The 27986-nt window shown below is 42.5% G+C and overlaps 2 protein-coding genes across 2 annotated transcripts in view; one reads left to right on the top strand and one right to left on the bottom strand.

Annotated features, from left to right (window-relative positions):
* The window catches only part of NEK11 (NIMA related kinase 11), a 170142-nt gene extending 150353 nt beyond the window's left edge, over positions 1-19789 (bottom strand). The window contains exons 1-2 of the mRNA XM_006770193.2: positions 19662-19789; positions 13294-13563 (exon numbers count right to left, since the gene is read on the bottom strand). Of these exons, the coding sequence (XP_006770256.1) occupies positions 13294-13463 (170 nt within the window). The 5' untranslated portion in view covers positions 13464-13563; positions 19662-19789. The remainder of the gene's footprint in view (positions 1-13293; positions 13564-19661) is intronic.
* Positions 19790-19945: 156 nt separating this feature from the next.
* Positions 19946-27986, top strand: part of ASTE1 (asteroid homolog 1 (Drosophila)) — an 11011-nt gene continuing 2970 nt past the window's right edge. Inside the window, exons 1-2 of the mRNA XM_015568110.1 lie at positions 19946-20066; positions 20789-22825. Of these exons, the coding sequence (XP_015423596.1) occupies positions 21521-22825 (1305 nt within the window). The 5' untranslated portion in view covers positions 19946-20066; positions 20789-21520. The remainder of the gene's footprint in view (positions 20067-20788; positions 22826-27986) is intronic.

Genomic DNA, 27986 nt, shown 5'->3' with positions numbered 1-27986 from the left:
ATTAAGTCATAATAGTTACCCTAACTCTTCAAGAATGTCTGTAAAAATAACTAAATCTCCTCCTCTTGTATTCGAATCTCCAGCTCCAGAAAAAGTATGTTGAAATAAAATTGAAGCAATTCTTAGTAGTTTCAATGAGCTAAACATATTTTCATAGGACCAAGAAAAATAATACTTCTCCTTAAAATAATCTGAAAATGCATTTGCAGTGGTAATTAAAGGTTATCCTAAACTAGAGATCAGTAATGCCTTATAGCTACCTGGAATTTTTATAATGCTTTTTTTATTTGAAGCATCCTTATAGAACTATTATAAAATCAAATAAAATCATGTTATTGAAATATTTTTTTCAAAGGAAAAAGTTATATTATTATTGATGGAAAACAATATAAAAAGACAATTTATGGGACTTAAAGGATCAAATTTGAGCAATTTTATGTTCATAGAAAATTTAGACAAAAGAAAATTAAATACTTCATCCTTAATCAATTACACCAGTTTATTTTCAATATTTAATGGTTAAACCTTCAATTAAGATACAGGAAATCTTTCATTTGTTTTCAGTACCCTAGCACACCTTAGATTTGAACCAATCACCTCTCCTCAATTACCTCAGCTATAACCAGAGGTAAATCCTGTCACCCAGACAGACATATCTGTGAAGATCAGGGAGCTAACAGGTTAGACTGTCTGAGGATCTAAAGATGGGGTGACTTCCCTGCCTTGTCTATATTGTAGTATAAGTTATTTAAGGGAAACAGTATGGAAGCTTTAAGACTTCAAGAGATAGAGATGAGTCAATGGGTGTATTTATTTAAAATACAACAATAAGCAATATCCAGATATTGTACCAACAGCTTTCAGCCCTCAGCCTGAAAAGGGGATCCTTCAATGCCTAAACAGCCCTGATCCAGAGCTGGTTCTGTTTTCCCTGAAATTGGGGGCCAAAGACAGGAGGGGGTACCCGCCCCTGTGGAGGGCATCTGCTCTGGCCCCCTTTGTTGCCTTCTCTCAAGGCAGAAACTGGGGGCCCTTGATGACACAGCTCATAATTAGACCCATCTGCTCCCCGAGAGGAACCACTAAGGAAGGCATCTGGAGGCTTTCCGGCTCCACGTAGAAGAATTTCCTGAGGGCCAGGGAACAGCACACGGAGTGTGCCAGTCACTGCTGAAGGACTGAGATATTTCCAGGCACGGAATGAAGCTGAAGCCTGGAAAATAGAACATCCCTTTGAAAATGCCTCGCTCCTAAGGTATCCTGGAAGACCCTGTCTGGAAGGCCTGGGGTGAGGGCAGCTACCCACTTCTGAGAACTCCCATCCCAACACCGGGCGCCAGTTCATCGCAGTGTGAAATCTCTCCAGCAGAGAAAGGCGCACAATGAGACGAGCCGAGAGAAGCAGCCAGGGATTTCATAAGCCTCTCTACTGACCTCAAGGCAGCGAAATGAAGTTAGAGCCCTCATGGGAAAACCCAGCGCCATTTCTCCCCACTCACAGTCGCCCTTATTTCCCCGTAAAACAGCTCCAACCCTCCAGATAAAGAACTGAATAACCATCCTTAGGCCTCTCTGCTCCATTGCCCAGACATGGACATACTATGTATGCCAATGGAAAATGTTGTGTCCCTGTGCACTGAGAAAAACAAGAGCTTTCGTAATAGGGTTTGCTCCACAAGTCCTTCCAAGTCCTTTCATCTGAGTTGTCTGTCACCCAAGTGACCATTTACTATCATTTTCATACCAAACACAATATGAACTATTGACTAGCATTTATCAGATAGACACTACCTGCCTTCTTTCCCTGTTTTATTCTTTCCGTAGCATTTAATCATACTCTAGTACATTATATAATTTTATCCACTACCTTTCTCCACAGCCCCACCAGAATGCCCTCCCGCCCTGAGAACAGACAGTTTGCTGGGTTTGCTGCTGTATCCCAGGCCTAGACCAGCGCCTGACTCGATACACTGACCAAAGACTGAATGAAGACATTCCCAGTGTAGGTTACTAAAGGTAAACACTGCTTCCGACTTGTCAATGACCGAGTGACGAGTGACGCTGCTGCATTAGGCGCTTGGCTGAGACAAACTGCGTCATTTCTTTCTTCCTGCAGGACCTGACAAGATGAATCTTCGCATAAAAAGAGTGACCCCTTCTCCACCTGGGAACAGGGAGACAACATGGCTCTCCTGTCCCCCGGGGTGCCGTGGCCTGGCCAGTTCATTCAGACATCAGCCCTGCCGGAGGCTGGGCTTTCTGCTGCCTCTGGAAAGAGAGGGGAAGTAACTTCAGCCTTGGAGTGAGGAAGAGGGAGGGACAGAGAGGAAAAGCTGTCCCACTGCGCCTCTGAAGGTTTCGCACAGGAGGGGACACCCCTCACTCTAAGTTACAAAACCCATGTCCTCCGAGCGGGTGGGTCCAGATGTCCTTCACTGGATGAGCCCCCTTTCCCTGCAGCCCCTCCAGGCTTCTCTGCTGCATCAGGGCTTACCACTAACGTGGCCTTTCACTCAGGGCCGCAGATTCAGGAAGGGCTTCAATATGGACTTTTGACAAGAGCTCCAAGCCAGGTGACCTAGCCTCTGTCTCAGGGACACACCGACAGCTCCGACAGGTGCTCTCTACAAGACTTCCCGTGTAGTCCCCATTCCCGGGCCACCCCAATACACTAGGAATTAAATTTTATAATAATTCCATAATTACCTTGTTAGGGTAGTCACATAGCATTGTGTTTTTTTGGTGTTAATTTTTTGTTGTTAATTTTCAATATACCCCATTTTCTTGTTGTCCTGTTTTAGAAAGTCTTTAATAGACTTTAGAAGAAGGGCAGTGGCTCAGATGTGTCTCAACCCCTAAGAGGCCCAGATCTCTCTCACCCCACTGGCCCTGATAACAGAGCTATTTGCATTCCCATCCTACTTTCAGCCCAAATGCCAGATCCTGGAGGACAATGGCTGTAGCTGCTTCCTCTCTTGGGCAGCCACCAGCTACATGCTTGTTGAGCAAAACTGCACTTTGCCATTCTCATGGACAGTGGAGAGTTAAGTTTGGATAAATTATGGCTTTTTCTTTTCAGATAGAGCACATAGACATTCTTGTATACACATAAACCAGGAAATGTGAAACACCACACCGATTTCATGCCCGTTAAAATAGTCTGTGAAGATAAAAAAAAAATTCCAAATTTATTTCTCAGCTGACTTGTGCTTTACCAAGGAAGAAATTAAAAGTATGATAATGATCTATTTTGGGCCTTTTATTCATTTAACCAGGAATATGGAAATATTGGTAGACTAATTAAATGAAGATGACATTAATCAGTCTACCACTGAATTAATACTGCCAGTGGAAATACAGCCGCGGCTTAATAGTTGATCCACATGTTACATTACCGCCATCTGCTGTTCCTAACGGTGACTTTTAAATAGTGAGTTTCATTCTAATTCCCCTTACTGAATCTTTTGTAAATTTAAATAACACATATGCTTATGACCACTAATTTCAACATGGTGTTCATGGGTGTCCAACAGGGGTAGCATTGCCTAAGCTGGGCTCCTCAGTACACTAGTACTAATAGGAAGGGCCCGAAAAGAGGGGAGACCAGTAGTTAAACAAATTTGAAAAAAACTCTTGAAGAATTACAATTTATCCCAGTAAATTTAACACTCTGAAGAGTCCCTCAGCAAAATAAATAAATAAATAAACAAACAAACAAATAGTGGAACGCAATTGTGGAAAACAAGTGTTTTCTAAACTTGTTTAATCATGGAACTCCCCCCCGTCCCCACACACACACTTTTTTTAAATCCTCACCTGAGGATATGTTTTTCATGAACTTTAGAGAGAGGGAATGAGAAAGAGAGAAATACTGATGTAATGGAGAAACATCTATTGGTTGCCTCCAGCACACGGGGATCGAACCCAAGACCCTTCAGTGCACCTGATGATGCTCTAAGCGACTGTGCCACACAGGCCAGGGCTGGACCTCCTTTTTATACAGAACCCCCATTAACATTTTCAAAGGCAGCAGCATTCGGTGCCCTAGTGCTTAAGGTAAGAGGACACTGAGCCTATTCCAAAAATCACAGCTGTAAATGTTTCATTATATAAAATTCCTGCAAGCAATCTAGACAAATTTACAGCATAGTTTTTGATCATCAATACTTTGTCACCAGATTTACACGTTTTCTTATATCACCTCCAGGAAAACAGGGGGGCAAAGGATCACTGTGGTCACTAACCCTTCAAGTCATTTCAGAAAGTGAAAACTCCTCTCATCACTAGGCCTCAATAACTAGTGCTCCCCAAAAACTTCCAGGAAAATACACCTAATAGCGAAGAGGAGCAAACTCCTACGCCCGGAATGGGACTGCCGAAAGCAGGACACGTCTCGGAAATCTCAGGCTTTATTTTAAAAAGTCACACAAGACATAGTGACGTGTGTGAAATGACAGATGTTCAGGGTTATTCGCTGCTGCAGCATTTTTAATAACAAAAGATTAAAAACAAGCCAAAAGCACATCGACAGGAAAGTGGATAAATTATACTATGGCCGTACAATGGAATGTACTATGCAGCTGTAAAACCAAGAATGGAGATAATCTCTCTATACTAACACAGAAAGATCTCCAAGATACTTTTGCATATGAAGAAAAGCATGAAACAGAAATATGTAATGTGCTAGTTTTTATCAGAAGGGGCAAAAATAAGAATCTATATTCCAGAGTTGCTTATGTATACACTAGAGTCCTGGTGCACCAATTCGTGCATGAGGCCGATCAGGGCCATCAGAGCTGGCCGGCCAGGGGAAGGGACTGCGGGAGGTTGGCTGTGGGAGCCCACTGACCATCAGGGGGCAGCTCCTTCATTGAGTGTCTGCCTCCTGGTGGTCAGTGCCCATCATAGCAACCAGTTGACTGGTTGTTCCTGTCGTTTGGTAGTAATGGTTGCTTAGGCTTTTAAATATATAGATAAAGCAACTCTGGAAGAATCCATAGGAAACTCTTATGAGTTGGTCAACTTTTGAAAAGAAGGGGACAAGAATGAGAGGAGACTTAAACAGTACACATCTGTATATTTTTTAAGTCATATAAATGTGTAACATTAAAATATTTAAAAAATAAAAAATTATGCATAATTTTCACTCCATTCATGACATATTTACATTTATCTTCAAAAATATTTCAAATTACCCGTCTATTTTCACAATAGTAAAACTAAATCTACATTTAAACTCCTCCTTGGTAGGTCATCTGGGACATCATATGTTGTCCCAAGTATGGGTTTAGACAATTTAAAACTTGCTTAAACATTTAGCCTTTATTCCCTTTAGAGAACCAACACCAACACAAAAATATCCGTAACCTCTACTTAAAAAATGCTTGCTCAACAGTTTGGGATTTTTACCTACAGGCTGGGGTTTTTAAAACATGGCAAAATTGCCCTGGCCAGTGTGGCTCAGTTGGCTGGGTGTCATCCTGCGTACCGATAGGTTGCCGGTTTGATTCCGGTCAGGGCAAATGCCTGAGCTGCAGCTCAATGCCCAGTAGGAGGCGTCCAGGAGGCAGCTGATTATGTTTCTCTCCCTTCCTCTCTCTAAAAAAATCAATAAAAAATATATTTTAAAATAATAATAAAAAGATAACATAGCAAGGTTTACCCCAGGGTCTTAGAACTCTCATGCTCAAAATCTGTGCTGGCTTACTTTTTGGACGTGACCACACAGAAAGTACCAGCACACTGAAATGGCAACTCAGAATGAGAAGCGTCACAGACTTCTGCCCATTCTTCAACACCAGTGTCCAAGGATAAGCCCAACCTTAGCAACAAACCAACTCGCTGCTTCACAGCCCAAAGCAACTGGAGTTTCAAACTCTCCAATTACTTCTAATACATGTTTTTTAAAATGATGATTATAAAATAAATCAGTCTGGCTTAAGCCAAACAATTTCCTATTATATTTCCTAAGATTAAAAAATAATTAGGCTTCTTTTGGGTGTACTTTCACAGCACTTTTATGATTTTTATATAACATATGTGAAAAACATGACTTTCTTTCTATGAAAGCTATGGTCCAATAAATTGAAAAAAAATACATTTCTTTGATGGAACAAGCAAATGTAATATGACTAATGTCAATAAAATGTACTACAAGTACCTGCATGTTATCCCTGAAAAGATATCCTAACGACAAGTTCTGTATCCTTGTTTACCTCTTAGAGTGATTCAATAAACCGACAGGGCCATAAATGTCTCCCAAGTTCTCTCAAACTGTAATTTTATTTCTAGGCATAACCAAGGCCAGAATTCAAAACAGCGTGAATGGCTGAACCAATGCAGCACGGCCAGCAGGGGGCAGTTCCTCACTGCTTTCATCAACTCTGATTCCTTTCGGAGGGCTGTTCCCTCTGGAATCCCTTCAGAGAAACAAATAGGCAGCGGGGACTGCGAGGCCTTAAATCCTTACTGCCGTCTCCTGAGGACCTGGAGGTGCCAAAGTGGCAGAATGATTCCGCCTTCAGGTTCGATTGCAGTTGTAATAATGAGTCATGAATAATTGATCACTGAGCAATGAATTATTCAGGCGGGCACACAGTTTCCAAGGAATCCTGGCGTGAGCCTCGCTAATAGCATAATACGAGCCAGAGGCAGCAGCAGAGGGGACACCCCACAATTACCCCACGCTGCAGAGGCCTGGGTAGTTAGCGCCTCTCAGCGTGGGCTTTTCAATGAGCGGCCATATTAGTGCCTTTTGAAACTGTATAAAGTATAAGTCCCCACAGGGTACCCTCGTGTCTGTCCAAGGGTGGTTATGAAATACGGAGCCCTGACCTCTTCACCCATCAGATCAGGACATCTGTCATCAGCTGAGGACAACCTTTGCTAGTTGAACTGAAAACTAGTGTTGGGCTGATGTGTGGTTCTCTCACATCGATATTTCTTTCTGTCTTTCCCTCTCTCTTCCACTCTCTCTAAAAATTAATGGGAAAATATCCTCGGGTGAGGACTTAAAGAGACAGCAAGGCTTACTTAAAATTCAGCTTCACCTATGTGCCAAGTCCCATCCATATCGGACATCCAAATGCTTCACTGCCTAAGTGATGTTAAACGGCCTTGCAAATCACATCCCTCATCGATCCTTGTAATTCTCACTTCTAAACAGTTTTAAAAATAATAGAAGCTACTCCTTAAAGCACAACCATCATTGTGCTGAAATATCTCTGAAAGGGCCCATGAATTAAAAGCAGCTGATCAACAAGTAGCAAACCCAATGTTGTAAAAAGTGGATGGGCTGATCTTGGCCGAAACCCACAGTATCTGATTTCCACGAGGCCCATGAGATGAAAGACACAGCGAGAGAGGGAAGGAAGCGCTGTCAGGCCACAAATCTTCCTCAAATCTCCCCTGGGGAAGGCAGATATAGCTGCTTGGTTTTTTTTTTAAGGGTTTCTCCAAATCCAAACTGATAGGAAATTAGGAACATCCATCAAACTTTCGTTAAAATGCTGAGTGCCTATCACATATGGGAGAAGTTGAGAAAACTGGCACCCAAACACATTCTAATCAAAGTTTCAATAGCCCCAATTTTCCACTCTTAGAAATTTGGCAGCCTAGAACACAGGATAAGAGTATCAATTTACACTCCCGGTGGAGGGGACAATTTGCATGCTACACTTTTATTATATAGGATAGATGATACCACAATTCAAATTTTCAGTTCAAAAGCATTATAAAGGTGGGTGCCAGCCAAAATCTGCCCACACCTCCCCCCAGGTCCATGCATATGTCAAAAAGGGAACCAGGTCATTTCAGAATGAAGGGACTGAGAGAGAAGATGCTTCCCTCGCTGATCCTGTGGGAGTAAATGGTGGTACAGGACTCCCTGCTGTGTGCCAGACAGAGTGCTGGGCTGTTGGACGCGCCAAAAACTATTGGTGGAAAAAGTCTCCCAAGAAGGCTGCTTGAACAGAACCAAGAACAAGAAGGGTTCGCTACAGATTACACTTGACAGGGTCATGCTCACTTTGGGGTCAGGAAATTAAAGTTAGTCCCCCAAAATATTCTGACATCAACCAACACAGATCCTGAATTTGGTTATTGACGTTTCTCTGCAGTTAATTAAAAATCAGCTCAGGCCCTAGCTAGTTTGTCTCAGTGGATAGAGTGTCAGCCTGCGGACTGAAGGGTCCTAGGTTTGATTCCAGTCAAGGGCACATGCCTGGGTTGTGGGCTCGACGCCCAGTAGGGAGCGGGCAGGAGGCAGTCAATCAATGATTCTCTCTCATCATTGATGTTTCTATCTCTTCCTCTCCCTTCCTTTCTGAAATCAATAAAAATATATTTTTTTAAAAATCAGCTCAGTCTTTACTATAATACATCTCACCAAAAAAGTCTTTTTTTGGGAGGTGGAGGGTGGACTTTAACTATACTACATCCATAAAGTTTTGTTCTTACATATTACACACTCATCCTTAAAGTGTTTTATTTACTGAATAAATGAGACAAAATAATACTTTAAATAATAGGCTTACACAAATCTTGTGTTTTTAAAATTTGGGGTAGTCAGCAGTGACAAAGAGACCAGCATACCCAATTACATTTTTAAAATTATTACTTACTAAAATTGCTTAGATATTCCCCCATCTCATACATTTAAATGAAGAATTATATTCCTTATTTCCTGGGGGTATATTATTCAGTGTTAGCAAAGCCATTAGGTTCCCTACTCACAAATCCACCAAAGCAATACATCAGAAAAACAGAGTGGGATAAATAAAGAATTTAAACTGCTAGTCTGAAAATCTAATAAATGTATTATAGTAATTTGTCTACACTCTTTTCCTGTCGACAATCCATCTGTTTTAAATAAATCACTTTTGTTTTCTTTCAAACAATAGTAATAATTTTAAGCATTTAAAAAAAGACTTTTGCATGCTATTGACTTCTTTCTAAATGCTTGTTGGTGATTCAGTGTTCAAGCCGGCTTTTATTGGCCCCCTGCCCAAGCCACAATGAAACTGAGGGTTCCCCTGCATCCTACGTATCTCAAAATACTTCATTTTTTCAGGCATTTCTGATCTGTAAATATCAAAAACCAGATAAAAAGCCCATAGCTTCTTTTATGCTAATACATGCAGCAAAGCAGCCTCAGGCAAATGTAAATTATTTACCCCAGAACCGCGGTCGGCAAACCGCAGCTCGCGAGCCACATGCGGCTCTTTGGCCCCTTCAGTGTGGCCACGAAGTTTCAATCGCACTGTATGTGCGCGCCTGCCCGCACGTGGTATTTTGTGGAAAAGCCACACTCACGGGGCCGCAGTTTGCCGACCACTGCTCCAGAATATCAATGTCATTACCGCGATCCAGATAAGTCAAAGTCACTGTGCGCCTTTGCAGTTTCTTCTTTTACCCTTTCATCTCCCAAACCTTCAAGGTGGTAAGATGGCCAGGATCTCAGAGGTTGACTTTATCCCAGACAGGGAGCTGGCAGCCCACAATGAAGAACAAGTTCAAATCTATCCTTTTCAGATTTACCTAGGAGGAGCCTAGGCACAAGATCTTGCAGAACACAAGCTATTTTATTTTATTTTTTTCTTGTGACTTCTTTTTTAAAAATATACTTTATTGATTTTTTACAGAGAGGACGGGAGAGGGATAGAGAGTTAGAAACATCGATGAGAGAGAAACATCGATCAGCTGCCTCCTGCACACTCCCTACTAGGGATGTGCCCACAACCAAGGTACATGCCCTTGACCAGAATCAAACCTGGGACCCTTCAGTCCGCAGGCCGACGCTCTATCCACTGAGCCAAACCGGTTAGGACAACACAAGCTATTTTACAGGAGATTTTAATATTCTTTCCTGTTACAATCCCTCCTAAAAGACTGAAGATTTTAAGGAACAGAGACCCGATCACTATAGTGAAAGACTGAAAAAAAAAACTTATCTGAAACAGCAAAATGGAAAGAAATCGTTAGTTTCCTCAAATTGCTTTCATAACCCTCTACCATAGAGACCACTGAATCTTATTAAGTTAACTCAGCCCACTCAATCACCCGATTTTCCCTTCACAGATACCCACTGGAGAGAATTCCTGGTCATAATATAGAAATAATAGCTTTAATAAGTGTACACAGACGGGGCTCAAGGTTGGATGCACTAAATCTACTGATGTTCTGCTTACAAATCAAAACTCAAAGTAAGGATATGTTAAAATGATTACATAAGTCACACAGAAAATCCATGAATAGGTGTTAGTAGGTGCAATACACAAACACTAGCTTTGCTGAAGGCTGTCGGCTACGAAATAGAAATTACTGCCACATTCTGAGTCTCTGAAAGCTTATTTCAAATATAAAATCCATGCATTTCAGTAAGAACTATTACTCATTTTTCTTCTATTACTCATTTTAGTTGTTTGACACCATCAGACTACTATAATCAATGTATTAATTCTCTAAGAAGAAATAATGTCCTTTTTTATAAATAGTGAAAATGTACTCATGAAAGAAAGCTTTTTGGTTCATTTCTTACAATGTGAAAACCAATTTCTCCATTTCTCAATGTGTCAGAAATAAACTTGAAATGGATGAAGTCCTTTTTTTTTTCTAATTACAACTGAGAATCTCAGCAAATGTGGCCATAATTCATAACTGGCCCAGTATGCTCTGGTTGAAAGACCCAGAATGCCCATTACTTCTTAATGATTGGAGCTTGGTTCTTCATTAGTTTGATTTTTTAAAAAAAAATTTTAAATAAATTTTGGACAGATTAATAAAAACATAAAATTATGAGCTAGGATTAGAACAACCTTTAGGAATGAGTTAACATTCTACACACATTATACCAGAGTTTCTATAATTATGAAAGAAAATATTCTGAAATATTGTTTTATGAATTTCATGATGCAGAATAAAATAAAGGAAAAAGCTCTATCCCAGTCTGCTAATTTTAAGTTTAATTTTACTCTACAGTGATAAAACAGAAATGCCAGATATTTATGCCAAAAAGAAAACTGTCTTCAAACATAAATTAATCAAGTGGGATGGCTGTAGAGCCTTTTTATTTTTATTCCATAGCTAAAACAGAAAGTCAGTAAAAATGTAAAGGAATGTGGTAATTACCTTGTAATTAAAATTCACAAATTCACAGTATATGAAACATCTCAGTGGTAGAATGGTGCCCCCAAGTGGCATAATGATAAATTGCAGTGCACTGATGGAAAAGTTAGAAACACTGTGCAACCGTTCTATTTTGTCAAGTTCTTTGATTAATCTAAAAGAGCAGATGTGGACCTGTATTTCACAAAGGCTAGTAATAAGTATCCTACAGAGCATTTTAGACTCATGGCCTACCTAAGTCACTCCTTTAATAAGTAATGCCAAGGGATAGTGTGGTATGTAAAGGTATGATACCTTTTCCTTATTACCCCAAAAGGTTAGGGGTGTGTCCGTGAACAACAAAAGGAGTGTCATATCTACCCTGACCTATCAAGGGAACAGCATTCATAAAATTATAGAAATTAAAAAAGAATTAATTTTTCTATCCATATCTAACATTAACCTGTGTTTATGGCCTAATACGTAAAGCAGAATTTAAAACCTTACCCAACTAAATTGCTCGAGAATGCGTGGTGATAATTTATGTGCTTTGCTCACAAACTAAAGGTTCAACTACCAACACTCTAGGAAAGAATCTAAAAAAAAAAAAGCTAGTCTGGCTCAGTGGATAGAGCATCGGCCCACAGGCTGCAGGGTTCCAGGTTTGATTTCCGTCAAGAACACGTACCTAGGTTTCAGGCTCGATCCCTGGCCCTGGTTGGAGTGTGTGGGGTAGGTAACCAATCAGTGTTTCTCTCTATCTCTCCCCCTCTTGTTATGTTATGTTATGTTATGTTATGTTATACAGCTAAAATGGTCAACATTCTGAGGAGCAATTTCTTTTGAACGGTTATAGAGCTACAAAAGAATACAGAATTTTTATAATCTCTAGAAATTTCCTTGAAGAAGTTCTCAAAACTGCATGCTTGACATCAGATTTCTTTGACAGATTTTTCTCTTAAAAGTGGAATGCAAGCCGAAACCGGTTTGGCTCAGTGGATAGAGCGTCAGCCTGCGGACTGAAAGGTCCCAGGTTCGATTCCGGTCAAGGGCATGCACCTGGGTTGCGGGCACATCCCCGGTGGGGAGTGTGCGGGAGGCAGCTGGTCGATGTTTCTCTCTCATCGATGTTTCTAACTCTCTATCTCTCTCTCCTTTCCTCTCTGTAAAATCTCAATAAAATATATTTAAAAAAAAAAAAAAAAAAAAGTGGAATGCAAAAGAAAAACTTCTGTTTAATAGAGTGTTCCAATTATAAGTTATTGGGTGATGATTAGATAATGTTTTATTAGGCTTCCTTTAATTATTTCTTAACTTGTATTGTTTATAAGATGAATCTCAAACTGTTATTGAGTGAGAATTATATGTAAGACAATATGATATCTATATTTTCGTTATATCTTATTTATTTTAGAGAGAGGACGGGAGATCGAGAGGGAGAAACATCTATTGGCCAACCTCTCCGTGCATGGGACGAAGCTCAACCAACGAAGCTACACTGGCCAAGGCAAAATAAGCTGATTTTAGGTGGAACCCATGTTTGGCTTAAATATCCCATTTGAGGGCTGTCTAACCACGGACTTTTGAAAAACTCCATAGAAAAAAGGCAAAGAATATTAATGCCATAGTTCCTTTAGCACACCTAGTCACCTCAAATGTGAATTTCCATTTGTTTACATTTCATAACATTTCTAAAACTCAGTCATTATAAACAATTCTTATTCTATCATTCAAGAAGTCCCGATCAAGTTAAGTTGAAGCAATTTGTAAGTGAGAGTCTGGATTGCAGGAAAGTCTTATTTTCACATAATCTATCGCATTTCCCTTCTCTAAGTCATTTGGGTACTTTACTCACCTGCTGAAATGCCTTTTAAAAATCTTATCTGAAGACACCATTCAAGGAGCTTCTCTATCTCTTACTAAATTCTTTCATGTAAAGAGCGAAGTGAAGAGTACTCTGTAGCTTTAATCAGCTAAAAGTTGCACATATGGGCACCCAAGTCAAGATGTGCAGGAAGTATTTTAACCAAAGGACTTGTATGCCTGCATATTAGCATAACCAATGGACACGGACACTGGGGCGGTGGGGGCTTGCCCGGGGTGGGAATGGCTGGGGGGAGGGAGTCAACTGGGGAAAAAGGAGACATATGTAAAACTTTAGACAATTAAAAAAAAAGTATTTTTACTTACAATTCCTCTCCTCGCTTGGCTTTCTTGTCTAAAACCAGGTAGACAGTTCCAAAGCTTCCACTGCCAAGTTTCCGTTGAAGCACGTATCTTCTTGCAATCAAGGTCTTTGGATAAGTGGAAGCGGCTATGGATCCACTCACATGTTTAGCCGCCTCTTGGAATTTCAGCATGGCTCCAAATGCGAGAGAACTGGGTTCTTTGTTTATAGAAACTTAACGTTCAAGTCTCCTGGGAGATGGTCCAATTCATCCAAGTTGCGCCAGTCAGTGCCTTAAAGATGGAAAGTCCAGGGATCAGGTCTAAAGGATGTTAAACTCTTCCCAACATAAAGCGTACGTTTTTTTGACAGCGACAACTGCACCTTGTCTAGTGGATTGAACGGCACTATGTTGGTTAACTTTAACAACTTGAAAGAAAAATGGTACAAGGTGGGAACACCGAAGAGTCCAATAGAAGACCGTCTTTTATAGGAAGAGAGCCTTCCCTCATACATTCACATTTGGCAAAGCTGAGTTACACTCAAATTCCCCCAAGTTCTGAAATGTCTATGTATTTTCCCATCAACAATCTGTTTAAGATATATACTCCCCACTTACTTTTTTAAAGACACTCAAATATAAGAACATTATCATTTCCTTAAATCTATACATTTGCATCAGCCTTTTTGTCAGTCTTTTTTCCGACCATATGTCTATTTTGATGAACAAAATATGGAGTTAAGATTAAACCAGAAACGAGCATGGTGCTGGTTTCTTTAGACTTTTTCACTTCTGTGGACTTTAAACCATGGAATTTGCATTTCTTAAAATAGATGTGAAAAGCGATGAGGATTCAGAATGAAATTTTTCCCATCCTAAGCAAATTCTGATGCAGTTGCTAAAGTTTCAGTTACACACACTATCTATAGAGTAATCTCCTTGGATTGGAAACAAGAAGTGTCACAAAAGCAGTTCAGCCATGGCCAGTGTGCTCAGTGGTTAGAGGGTCTCAGGTTCAATTTCCGGTCAAGGGTATGTACCTGGGTTGCAGGTTCGATCCCTGGGCAGGGCACAGGCGGCAACCAATCGACGTGTCTCTCTCACAATGATGTTTCTCTTTCTCTCCTTCCCTCCCTACCTACCTTCCACTCTAAAAATTAGTGGGGGGAAAAAAATCCTTGGATGAGGATGAAAAGTTTTTAAAAAGCAGTTCAAACCTAAAGTTGTATTGTTAATATTAGCTGAAGATAAATGTGTTACAAGGAGGAAGGGGAAGAGGGAAAGAAAGGAAAGAAGGTAAGAAGGAAGGGAGGGTGGGAGGGAGGGACAAAAAATAGACAGCAACAAGTCACCTTGGTGGCTATGTACTCAGGACAGTACTAAAACAACATTAGCATAAGTTGGACCTTCAGAGCTGAGGCTGATACCTCAAAATCCCTGAATGAACAAAAAATTAAGTGTGATTATCAAGGTCACAGGAAGTATTAGTAAAATAAAATCTACTGCTGAAAAAAACAACTGGGAGTAGGCCTCCAAATGCAGCATCTTTTATTTGCTTCCTCTGCTGATATAAAAGGCTTTCTGGTCAAATTAAGCCGTTAAAATAATGTACAGACGCATAGCTTTTCAACTGAAAAGGACCCTTAGGACCACTCAGAATTCTCCTTCCTAGAAAGATGAGATAGAAGCGTCATGTTTACAATGGACAGAACGGTTCTGAGAAGTCCGTTTTCCCAGCGGCTCCTAATTGTAAAAGAGCATTCCGTTGGGGTGTACTCGCCCTGGCCTCCCCTGTTTGGACATGTTTTCTGAAGGATAGTGTTATAAGTTTTTCCCATAGCTTGAAGCCAACGGCCTACCCCTGCAGAGCAAGATAAGGTACACCACCCAACCCACCCGGGCGTGTCCCTGTATCTGGCGAGTTGTGCACCCACCAGACATCCTGCCATCTTCCAAGGGCGTCCTGTTGTCCAGGCAGCTACCCCAGCTGGCTGATGCAACCCTGCCCCAGGCCCTATGTAAGAACATAAACACGCCCTCTGCGCTGGCACAGACACACAGGTCTCAGCCCGCTGTGAGAGAATGTCATAGAATGTCTCAAACTCTCACATCTCCTGGCCTGGCTCCTGTGGGCCCGGACCAAACACCTTTAAACCCAGCAGTGTCTGAACAGTCTGGCTCAGGCCACAGCGTACTTCGGGACTAGGTTCCCTCTGGCCCAAACTCACAGATTTGGCCCTGCTGCTCCCTTCCCAGGACACCATCCATTACATATGAGTGTCCTCCATGCAAACACAGAGCTACTTGGTTGCTTGAGAATGTACCACATGGTCCCGATTCTAGAGCTACCTGTTCACTTGTCAAGGTACCCTGGCCCCCACCTCAAAAGACTGTGGGTAAGAAGATGGCAGGGTAGGTAAATGCCGGCACTCGCCGCCTCCCACAACCACATCACAATTACAACTAAAATACAGAACCACCATCATCCAGAACCGCTGGAAAGCTGGCTGAATGGAAGCCTACAACTAAAGAAGTAAAGAAGAAAGCACACTGAGACTGGTAGGAGGTGCAGAGGCGCGGAACGGGCTGGGCCGGCATCCAAGTGGGACACGTTTTTTAATCGGGAGGGAGATGCCTCTGCAAACGCCGCCTGGAGGGGTAAGGGATCCCAGCCTCACACCAGCCCCCAGCTTAGGGTCCCAGAGCTAGTAAGAGAAGTCCCTATGGGCAGTAAGAACTACGGGCTGTAAAAATCAGTGCTCACGGGGGCTCAGTGACACAGGCTGCTGGAGACCCAGCTGTTCCTCTTAAAAGGCCGGCACCACGAACTGAACTTACAAGGTCTGGCTTCCCTGAGCTCCAGCACCAGGGCGAGGCTCTTGGGGACACAGACACATACGAGGAGAAACTGGACTGTCTGGCATCAGGGCAGGAACTTGGGGGTGGCTTTCTCCTGGACAGAGGTGCTCGCAGGGGTCATTGTCCCTGTGCTGGGACAGGTCACAGGGCTAACTGGCAGCCATTTCTGTTTGCTCCACCCTGGTGATTCCCTAAGTCTCAGCCTCATCCAATTTACAACCCCATCGAAGCAGTGTGCAGCAGCTTTTGCATATGAATGGTCGGCCCTCACTCAGGCTAAAATCTCAGACAAGCTGCAGCTGGGTCAAAGAGCCACAAACGTATTAATAAAAGGCCCAGCACCAGCACCAGCCTGCCTTGCTCCATAGCTGGGCCTCGTCTGGGCACTTCCAAACCTGATACAAAAGGAGGAATCTGCAGACCTCTCTGTAGCTCCTGCTGAGTGGCCCCAGGCAGGGGCTGACTTTGCACCTCCTGGAGACCCAAGAGCCAGTGTACCCAGTGGTCAGTGTCAGACCACACCACATTACAACTCTACACATCCATAAGCAACACACTCAAGGGGAAGACTCAGAGCACCAAAGCCCCACTGCACCAAGTCCTGCTCCATAGGGGTGTCTCCTGCACAGCAGCTTGCAAGAAGCTGGTCCATCCTTGCTGCTTGACACAGTCGCTGCAGGAAAGAAACATCTGCACAGCATATGTTTCAAGGGCCCTGGTGTATAGGGCATACTATTCTTAATATGTTTGCTAACCTTCTTGGTGCTATGTGTTTTAACCAAGGTCACCTCTCCGAGAAAGGTTGTTTCCCCAGGTAGGGATTTTCCCCTGAAGTTAGGGAGGGAATAAAACCCCTCAACTAAGTGCCAGGCGGGTAATTAATCACTTTAACTACAAACAATCATGCTTAAGCTACATAATCTTTACTCTCTGGAATGGAGATAAGAAACGCCCTAACCTTTGGAATAGAGATTGATAGGATTGGAATCAACTGGTATAAGTACAGAAGTAACAAGACAACAGAACCTAGAGAAGAACCTAGAGACGGAACATGGCAAAAGATCCTGGACAGAAACTGGCCACAGAACCTAGAGACAGAACCTAGCAAAAGAACATGGCAAAAGATCCTGGACAGAACCTGGCTACAGAACTTGGCTGGAGAACCTAGACAGAACATGGCAGGAGAACCTGCATAGAACCTGGCTGGAGAACCTGGTTATAGAATCTGGCGACAGAACTTGGCTGGAGAACCTAGACAGAACATGGCAGGAGAACCTGCATAGAACCTGGCTGGAGAACCTGGTTATAGAATCTGGCGACAGAACTTGGCTGGAGAACCTAGACAGAACATGGCAGGAGAACCTGCATAGAACCTGGCTGGAGAACCTGGTTATAGAATCTGGCGACAGAACTTGGCTGGAGAACCTAGACACAGAACCTGACTAGAGAACCTAGTGATAGAACATGCCTAGAGGACCTAGACACAGAACTTGGCTGGAGATCCTAACCAGAACTTGGCTAGAGATCCTGGCTAGGCTGCTGATCAACTGAACGCTGTATCCATGTCATTCCTTCTTTGCCGACTCCGTCCACACCTTTGGGGACCCCTGGACCTGCTGGGGTTGGACCCCAGCACAAAGGGGTGCACCTAGAGCTCCCAGCTCCGGTGATTGGGGAGACTGAGCCACTGGGCCCTATAGGACACCTACTACACAAGGCCACTCTACCAATTCCAGGAGACATAGCAGCTCTACCCAATACATAGAAACAAACAGAGGGAAGCAGCCAAAATGTGGAGACAAAGAAACATGTCACAAATGAAAGAAATGGAAGCAAGCAAACTACTGGATACAGAGTTCAAAACCATGGTTATAAAGTTACTCAAGAATCTTCTAGAAACCTCCAAAAAAAATAGAAAAGGACCAGTCAGAAATTAATCATACACTGACTGAAATAAATAATAATATACAGGGATTCAACAATAGAGTAGAGGATTCTGAGAATCAAATCAACGATTTGAAAATATGAGGAAGCAAAAACACCCAGAAGAGAAAAAAAAAAAGAATCCAAAAATATGAAGACAATGTAAGAAGCCTCTGGGACAACTTCATGTGTACCAACATTTGCATTATGGGGGATGCCAGAAGAAGAGAGAGAGCAAGATATTGAAAACCTATTTGAAGAAATAATCACAGAAAACTTCCCCTACTGGTGCACAGGTGAAGCGAGTCAGATGCAGAAATAAATAGACTTACAAGTCCAGGAAGTACAGAGTCCCAAACAGGAGGAACCCAAAGAGGACCACACCAAGACACATCATAATTAAAATGCCAAGGGCAAAAGACAGAGAGAATCTTAAAAGCAGCAAGAGAAACTCAGTTAGTTACCTACAAGGGAATGCCCAATTGACTGCCAGCTGATTTCTCAACAGAAACTTTGCAGGCCTGAAGGGAGTGGCAAGAAATATTCAAAGTGATGAATAGCAAGGACTTACAACCAAGATTACCCTACCCAGCAAAGCTATCATTTAGAATTGAAGGTCAGATCAAGAGGTTCACAGATAAGGAAAAGCTAAAGGAGTTCATCACCACCAAACCAGTATATACCTATCAACAATTGTACCTAAAAATCAAAATAAACGAATAAGAAATCTAATGAACAGAATAACTGGTGAATAAAATAGAATCAGAGGCATGGAATGGAACAGACTGATGATTCTCAGAAGGAAGGGGGTGGGGGTGGAGAGGCGGGAAGAGACTAAATAAAGATCTTATATTTATGTGTGCATTACCTATGGACACAGACAATAGTGTGGTGAAGACCTGGGTTGAGGCGGTAACTGCATGGAAGGGAGCAATGGAGGGCAGAGGGGAAGAGGGACATCTGTAATAATCTCAACAAAAAAGATTTTAAAAAAAAGAGGGTTGAGAGGTTAAAAAAAAAATGGTTGTGGATGAACTTGAGAGCCTGGAACACACCTTCTTTACCTTTGTATCCTGGGTGCCTGGCATATAGTAGGTGTTCAATAAACTTTGTGAGGGCAAATAAGTGTCCAGCAGAACAACAGCTGTGGGGGTAGGAGTGTTTAGGGGGAGGAGAGAAAATTTACAAAGTTGGATGGGAACTGTGAGAAAGGTGCAGTCTGACTCTTGGCAGTGAAGCTGATCTGGCCGCGGACAAAAGACAAGAGAAGAAGTGTTTATCACGAGTTGAAGCCAAGTTGTTCTCTTCCCAGTAATGATAAATGAGAGAAAGCAGATTGGACACCGGATTCTGCTAAAGGAGGAATCGAATTGTAAAGGTACACCTAACCTTAGAGTAAAACTAACACAACTGCCTCAACTTTTCTTAAATTTACGTTTTCGCAAGGGGATTAGCATGTATCAAGGGGGCACTAACACTTATTCTCAGGAGACTGGAGCAGATCCGGGAGGTGTGCAGTCGGGGGAAGTGAGGAGGTAGGTGGAAGGCGTGGAAGTCCAGAGATGCGGACCCCGACCGGGCAGCCTGAAACCATCACCCTTCGCATACCTTTCCGGGTCGGGCGGGGGAGCGGCAGCGCCTGGGTATCCCCTGGGTGCCGCCGGGAACTGGGACCTACGGTGGGCAGGCCCGCAGGAAACCCCCAGCGCCAGGACCACCTCTGACCGCGAGTGTTGGCGCCGTTGCCAGGGAGACGGCGCGGAGCATGCTGGGAAGTCGGGGACCACAGGACAGGATCATTCTTAAAGATATGTATACCCACCACCTGCCAACACCAGAGCAGATCATTCTTAACACTCACTCCTCTCTATGACAAAAGTATTTTGCTGGCCGGCCTTCCTCAGGGATCCCGCGTCCAGCGCCTGCGCCCCCTGAGCAGTCCGGCGCTGCTGGCTCCAAGGACCCGGGCTCCCCAGTGACATCCACCCGGAGACTTCCGGTCCCCGCTCGCAGGTGCGGGGCTTCAGCTGCGGGTCCTTGCCTGGCCCTTGGGCGTTTAATGCGGGGCTGGTCCTAGCGGTGAGGGGAGGGGGGGGAACGTAGCAGGTGGGCCCTGCTGTGGTCCCGCTGGCGGGGCGTGAGCACCTGGGTGGCGCGGTGTGGGAAGGCCTGTTTGGGGACTTCGATCAAACCACTTGTGCGCCTTCTCCTGCCCGGCGCGCATTTGTTGGACACCTGTGCACGGTCCCGTCATTAGCTTAGGGTGACTTGACAGGGGTCTCTGCTGGCATGAGCTTTACAAGACAGACTTCTAAAGGAATAAGTAGTACACGGGTGAAGCGAGTCAGATGCAGAATGCAAGGGGATGTCCCAAACTCGGTAATCAAGATAAATTTTAATACAATATTTTTGTTGTTGTTACTCCACCCGAGAGGATATTTTTTTCCATTGATTTTTAAGTGGAAGAGAGGGAGGGACTGGGAGAGAGAAACACCCATATCAGAAAGACACATAGACAGGTGTCTCCCGGACACGCCCTGACCAGGGCTAGGGATCCAACCTGCAACCCAGGTAGGTGTCCTTGCCCTGGAATCGAACCCCCGACCCTTTGGTGTGCATGGCGACGCTCCAACCACTGAGCAACACTGGCCAGGCTTAATGCAATATTTTTAAAAATAAAAATTAATGCAAAATAATTTCCATGTTTGACAATAACTCTCACGATTTTGTAACAGTACCGTGCTGAGCCGTTTTGGAGCCTAACGTCAAAGGGAAAACTGACTCTGTGACTTAAGTTAGCCAGATACTGAAGGATATTGTTGGTAACTGGGCCAGACATGCAAAGACGAAGATGAGAAGAGCCCCTGCTCGGGGTAAAGCTGGACAGTTAGATTCCTCGAGCCAATGCCTGAAAGAAATTTCCAGACTCTGCTTTCCAAGAAGAGACCCGTATTATTGACACTAAACACTTTAATTAACTGAATCCCAAAGCTTTCTGATTTATTGATTATGAGATTGAGACGTATATAATTTTTATGGCTTAGGACTTTTTACGTTGAACCCACAAAACAGATATTCTGTGTTGTAAGATGACAACTATTTCCTATCTCAATATCAGAGTCCACAGTTCTATACAGTGTGGCAGTAGTGGACTTTAATTGCTTTTTCCTTAGAATCACAAGCACTTGTATCCAAAGATCAAACACCACGAAACTGTGGACTCTATGCCTTGGAACGCAAGGGAAAAGCAAAACAAAAGAATGAAAAAGCACTCAGCTAGTTGGTCTCGCCTGAGGATCTAGATGAGAATTGAGATGCTGACACCGAATATGTTGGATTTAAAGAGTTCTCTGTATCATTTGTTGTTGATTTGCTGGTGCTGGAAACAATGGCACGGTCCCCTGTAACCAGCATCAGTTGAAAGTGTGTTCTATTGTCTTAAACAGGAAGTTCTTCAGACAGTCATCATGGGCATCCGAGGGCTAATGAGTTTTGTGGAAGATCATAGTAATGCATTCTTCACTGATTTGAAGTTGCGAGACACAAAAATGATCATTGATGGCTATGCTCTCTTCCACCGGCTCTGCTTCAACTCAAACTTGGAGCTCCGGTATGGAGGGGACTATGATGCTTTTGCAGATGTTGTACAACAATTCTTCGAATCACTGTTTTCTTGTAATATATGTCCATATGTTGTATTAGATGGAGGATGTGACATTTCAGATAAAAAGCTTACAACTTTGAAGGCTCGAGCTCGAGAGAAGATCCAGGCGGCCCATTCCCTCTCTGTGGGTGGGTGTGGGTATGTGTGCCCCCTACTCATCCGGGAAGTGTTCATACAAGTTTTGATCAAGCTGCGGGTACATTTTGTCCAGTGCTTTTCAGAAGCGGACCGGGACATTATGACGCTGGCTAATCATTGGAATTGCCCTGTGTTATCGTCGGATAGTGACTTTTGCATTTTTGACCTGAAAACTGGGTTTTGCCCATTGAATAGCTTTCAGTGGAGAAACGTGAACACTATCAAGGGCACACAGAGCCATTATATCCCCGCCAAATGCTTTTCTCTTGATGCACTCTGCCACTACTTCAGCAACATGAATAAAGCTCTCCTACCTCTCTTTGCGGTGCTATGCGGAAACGACCACATTAACCTGCCCATCATGGACACGTTCTTAAGTAAAGTACGTCTTCCTCTGGGAGCTGCCAGTGCTAAGGGGAGGAGACACCACCGAGTTCTGGGGCTTCTGAGTTGGTTGTCTCGTTTTGCTGACCCCCCCGAAGCTCTAGATAATGTTCTGAAATGTCTCCCACAAAAGGATCGAGACGATGTTAAGGAACTTCTCTGTTGTGCCATGGAAGAATACCAGCCGTCCCAGGTGAAGCTGCAGGACTTCTTCCAGTGTGGCACTTACGTCTGTCCGGAGGCCGTGAGCCTGGGTTTGCCAGAATGGGTCCTAGTGGCTTTGGCCAAAGGTCAGCTGTCTCCTTTCATCAGCGATGCTTTGGTGCTAAGACGGACCATTCTTCACACACAAGTGGAAAACATGCAGCAACCAAATGCCCACAGAATATCTCTGCCCATCCGGCAAGTCATCTATGGTCTTCTTTTGAATGTCTCTGCACCTCTGGGAAGTGTGCCCTTGAATGCATCGCCTCCTCGGTCTCTTGCTTTCAGCGAAGTGGAAAGGATTAATAAAAGCATCAAGACATCGGTTGTTGACGCAGTAGACCTGCCCAAGGATCATCCCGACTTAAGCAGATTGACTGAGGTAAGTGTAATACTAATTAATTTTTGGAAAGCACTTTTCAGGTTACAAAGCGCTTTCATGTAGATGATCTCTCTTAACGTAACAAACAGGTTGGTTGCCATATGGCACCCATTTCATAGCTGAGAAAACCAGGGCTCACCGTGGGAACTATGTAATCCCTCAGCCAGGGAATAGCAGCGCCAGGACTCACACCTAGGTCTTTTAGCTCCAAATAATGCCATTTCACTGTACTTCCGTGGTCTGTGTTATCTCTGTAATTATTACTACCACTTTGTTGTTACTAGATATCCATACAATGGGGTTACGAGGCTAGCAAAAAAAAGGGGGGGGGAGGGGATAGGAAAAAAATTCTGAGCTACAAAAAAAAGCGTGCCTGAAGGCATTGATCATAGGCATAACTAACATATCAGCCTGCATCAGGTTTCTTACAATACACAGGACAGCCCCTACAACAAAGAATTATCTGGCCTATAATGTCAATAGTGGCAGCCCCTGGCCTACACAGCCTCCCATTATTGACAGCTCAGGCAGGTAGTAGGAGAGCCTCCCTGGCCATGGTGAATGGCTGCTAATGGGAACACGGGGTTTCCTTTTTGGTAGATGAAATGTTCTAGAATTAGTGATAGTTGTACAAGTTTATAAATATTCAAAAGCCACTTTAAAATGGTGAATTTTATGACATTAATTATCTCAATTAAAGAAAGAAAAGGTCTCATTGCCCTTCTTCCCCACAGGATCCACCCTTTCTTGTAACAATTTCAGAGACATCCCTTCGGAGGTCCCTACAAGGTACATGGCTAATTACAAGTCACTGTACTCAGGGAAGCCCCATGATACGGTGTCTCCATTTGGCATTTAGAGTTTATTTATAGTTCAAGTCTAGACGCAGTTTTACAAGTCATTTTTATCACGCTAAGTAACACAGCGACTTTGCCACATTTCCAGGGTTACAGAACTAGAAACTTGAACATAGGTCAAATTCCAAACAGAAAGGATTTGTTAAAATTTTACCCCACACCAATAAGATTGAAGTTAGCAACAGTCTGAAGGATGTTTTGTTGAAATTACATCTCTACTCGTAACAAAAATGGTGCTGTGGTGGAGGGTTGTTTTTTGTTGTTGTTTTGCAGCGGTTCTCAACCTGTGGGTCGCGAACAATGAAAATACATCCTGCACATCAGATATTTACATTACGATTCATAACAGTAGCAAAATTACAGTTATGCAGTAGCAACGAAAATAATTTTATGGTTGGGGGTCACCACAACATGAGGGACTGTATTAAAGGGTCACGGCATTAGGAAGGTCGAGAACCACTGAATGGCTTTGTTGAGAAATAATTGATGTACAATGAAGTGCCCGTAGTTTAAATGTGTACTTTTATGACTTTTGGTATATGTTTATATCTGTGAATCCATCCTGCAATTAAAATGATGAATGTATCCATCACCCCTCTTGCCTCTTTGCAATTAATCCCTTCCTGAGTTTGCACATATGGTAGAGTGCTCAGAAAACGGTACAGCTTGATGGATTTTCAAACCAGCACCACACTTCCATGTAAAGAACATCCAGAGGCGCCCTAACTGGTTTGGCTCAATGGGTAGAGGATAGGCCTGCGGACTCAAGGGTGCCAGGTTCGATTCCAGTCAAGGGGGTTCAATTCAACATTTTTATGTATGGATAGAGCGTCAGCCTGCGGACTCAAGGGTCCCAGGTTCGATTCCGGTCAAGAACATGTACCTTGGTTGCGGGCACATCCCCAGTGGGGAGCGTAGGGGAGGCAGCTGATCGATGTTTCTCATCGATGTTTCTACCTCTCTATTCCTCTGCCTTCCTCTCTGTAAAAAATCAATAAAATATATTTTTAAAAAAAGAAAAGAAAAAGAACACCCAGAGGAAGACTATCAGCACCTCAGAAGCTTTCCCTTGTGTCTGGTTCTGGTCACCCCCCTCCATACCTCCTGTAATCACTATCCTGAGCTCAAACAACATTGAAGACTTTTGACTGTTTTTATACTTTTTTTTTTTAATATATTTTATTGATTTTTTACAGAGAGGAAGGGAGAGGGATAGAGAGTTAGAAACATCGATCAGCTGCCTCCTGCACACTCCCTACTGGGGATGTGCCCGCAACCAAGTCACATGCCCTTGACCAGAATCAAACCTGGGATCCTTGAGTCCGCAGGCCGACGCTCTATCCACTGAGCCAAACCGGTTTCGGCTGTTTTTATACTTTATAAAAATGAAATCATACAGTATGAATTCTTTCATCTGGCTTCTTGTGTTCAACATGATGTTTGTGAGATTTATTCCTATTATTGTGAGTAGTTGCAGAAAATTCATTTCTCATTGCTGTATATTTTTACAACTTGGGAATATATCAAAATAGTTTTCCCACCTTATAGCTGATAGACATTTGGGTAGTTTGCAGTTTGGGCTATTATGAATACTGATATGCACATCTCAGTGCACGTCTTTTAGTGAAAATATGAATACATTTCAATTACATATATAAGTAGGAGTGGAATTGCTGAGTTATAGGATACACATATGTTCAGCTTGTAAGATATATGTCAAGTGGTCTTGTAAAGAGTTCCTCTCCCTTTACACCCTTGCTGATACCTGGTATTTTCTATCTTTTTAAAATTTTTTTTAGCTATTTTGGTTGTTGTATAGTGGCATCATTTCAGTCAATTTTAGGGGTGTTAACTTGCATTTTTCTGATGACTTATTTGAGCACCTTTTCATGTGTTCATTGGCCATTTGGACATTCTATTATATAAGGTTATGTTCAAAGTCTTTAGGCCATTTTTCTGTTATATAATATATATATATTCCTTTGTGAATAGCCTTTCCCATTCTGTGGGTTGTCTTTCAACTTTAGTATGTTTTCATGAACAGAACTTCTTAATATAGACTAATTTAAATTTTTATTATTTATGGCTATTACTTTTCTGACTTAAGGTCATGAAAATATTTTCTTTGCCTTTCATATTTAGATCGACAATCTACCTAGAATTGACTTGTTTCCATATAGTGTGATATAGGGTTCAGGACATTTTTTCCCACATATGAAAATCCAGTTGAGCCAGTGAGTGTTGGAGGCTGATTATAGGCCTTGCTAATGCAGATGACAAGTGTTCTTCTCATCACTTAACTGCATGCAAAGTAAGGTGAAATTTTAGTTCCCTGTCTATGCAGTGATATCATTTGGCTTCCCCTTGGCATAAGCTAATCAATTCTGTATTCAGCTCAATGTTAGCTCTCATTAGCCCACAATAATTCTAAACAGTATCAAGTGCAAATGTGATTCCAGAGACAAATGCAGGTACAAGTATAGGAACTTTGTGATAGAATCTGTTTTTCTTAACATGATGTGGTAATGATACTTTATCTGCTTTGCGCCAACTGTTGTAATGGGAACTTTATAGTCTCCTTTAATTCCCACATTAAGCACCTGGGATAGCATTTCCATTTGGGATATGTTCATTGCAGTGGACAGAGCACCACTCAAGTTAACCAACCAGTGGATAATCGGAAGGAGAAGTGGAAGTGGGCCGTTCTTGGGGAGTGAGGCAGTGCTGCGACCAGCCTCTCTGGGCATCCCTGCCTGTGTAGCAGCTTCTCTGTAGGCTTGTGCTGTCCATCCCCAGGGGAGCTGTCACATGGGCTGTGAGCAGAGTGGTTTTCCTTTTGGAAGGTGCTACGGACTGGTGGGCTCCATGGGACATTTGTGTCACTCATTATAATGCCCATTTTACAGATGATCAGACTGACTATAGAAAAGCTCAGAAACTTGCCCAAGGCTGTAGAGTTAGTGAGGGACATATCATCTTTGAAGTCAAGCTCAGACTCTGCATTAATCACAAGTTGTAACGTGGCTAGAGAATTCAGTAATTTAAGCATTATAAGTCAGTAAATAATTCATGTATTTTCTTAGCCTTTAGTTGGCGTGTTTTTCTACCAGTTTAAGAGATTATAAAGAATAGTTTTTGTTTCACTTTAAATTTAAGTAGTTAATGCTACTTCCCATGGGGGAGGGGAGGGTTGATTATACTGTAAAGCACTTTACCTATTTCTAATTTAAAAATTTTTATCACAGTATTAATTAAAACTAGTACTTATAAATCATTGATTTAATGCTATCATGCACTGATGATGAAACTATTTTGTCAATTATGAAGTGTTTTATTTCAGTTTACCATCTTATTCTCAGCTGTCAACACACTTATTGACTACTAATTAGGTGTTTGGTGCTGAGAAATGCGTCAGGCTCTCTCATTCTTTCAGAGTTAAGAAAGAAATCCTTTGCTGCATGCAGACACTAGGAATGCAACTATGTTTTTCTCTTAAAGTTTGAATGTAAAGTCTCCCTGAGGGGTGTCCCCTTAATAGCCCTAATTTCTTCATCTGTGAAAGCTTAAGATTCTTAAGCTTAAGATTCGTTAAATTAAAATTATTTCAACAAGTATCCAGAAGCCCTCATAGGTGTTCACTTCCTTTTATTTGAAGTGCACACTCTAAAACATCAAGGAAAAGTGAGTGTGGTGTGTTACTGCACGCACAAGGCAGGTGGTCCTTAAATATTCCTATTTCCCTTGAAGATACCTCTTCCCTACAAGTAGCCCCCCTAGGACAATCTCTGTGTAGGAGAGCACAAACACAGTCATCTGGGTAGGGACATGAGACAGGACCCAAACAAATAGAAAACTGTATTATATGCCACAAGGGTGCACATAATCAAAGGTCCTTCTCGAGGTGATCGGTAATGGTGTCATGAGGAAGGTAGAGGCTAAATATTCACTGCCAAGTAAGGGATTGGTTAAGTATAGATCATTGTTTCTCAAAGCTGAATAGTTAAAGATTCTTGGGCTCCCTCAGATTTACTGAGTCAAAATGTAGGGGGTGGGTCTGAGGATTGAATTTTTAACAAGCTTCCCAAGTAACATGCACTGAAGATGCCCAATCAGACTCCTTGGTGGATGGAATGACATGAGCAAGGGCCGTGTCATGGGAGTAGACAGTGCATTCATTCAGTCAGCCATACTTACTAAGCACCTTACTAACGTTCTAAATGCTCTGAGTGTGACTGGCTGATTTTTTTACACAGGAAGATAAGAAATGAACACAGTAATTTCATTTGCATTAAAGTCTCTTCATA

Source organism: Myotis davidii, unplaced genomic scaffold (genome assembly GCF_000327345.1).
Source record: "Myotis davidii unplaced genomic scaffold, ASM32734v1 scaffold962, whole genome shotgun sequence".
Taxonomy (NCBI): Eukaryota; Metazoa; Chordata; class Mammalia; order Chiroptera; family Vespertilionidae; genus Myotis; species Myotis davidii.
This window is presented reverse-complemented; position numbering and strand designations above follow the sequence as displayed.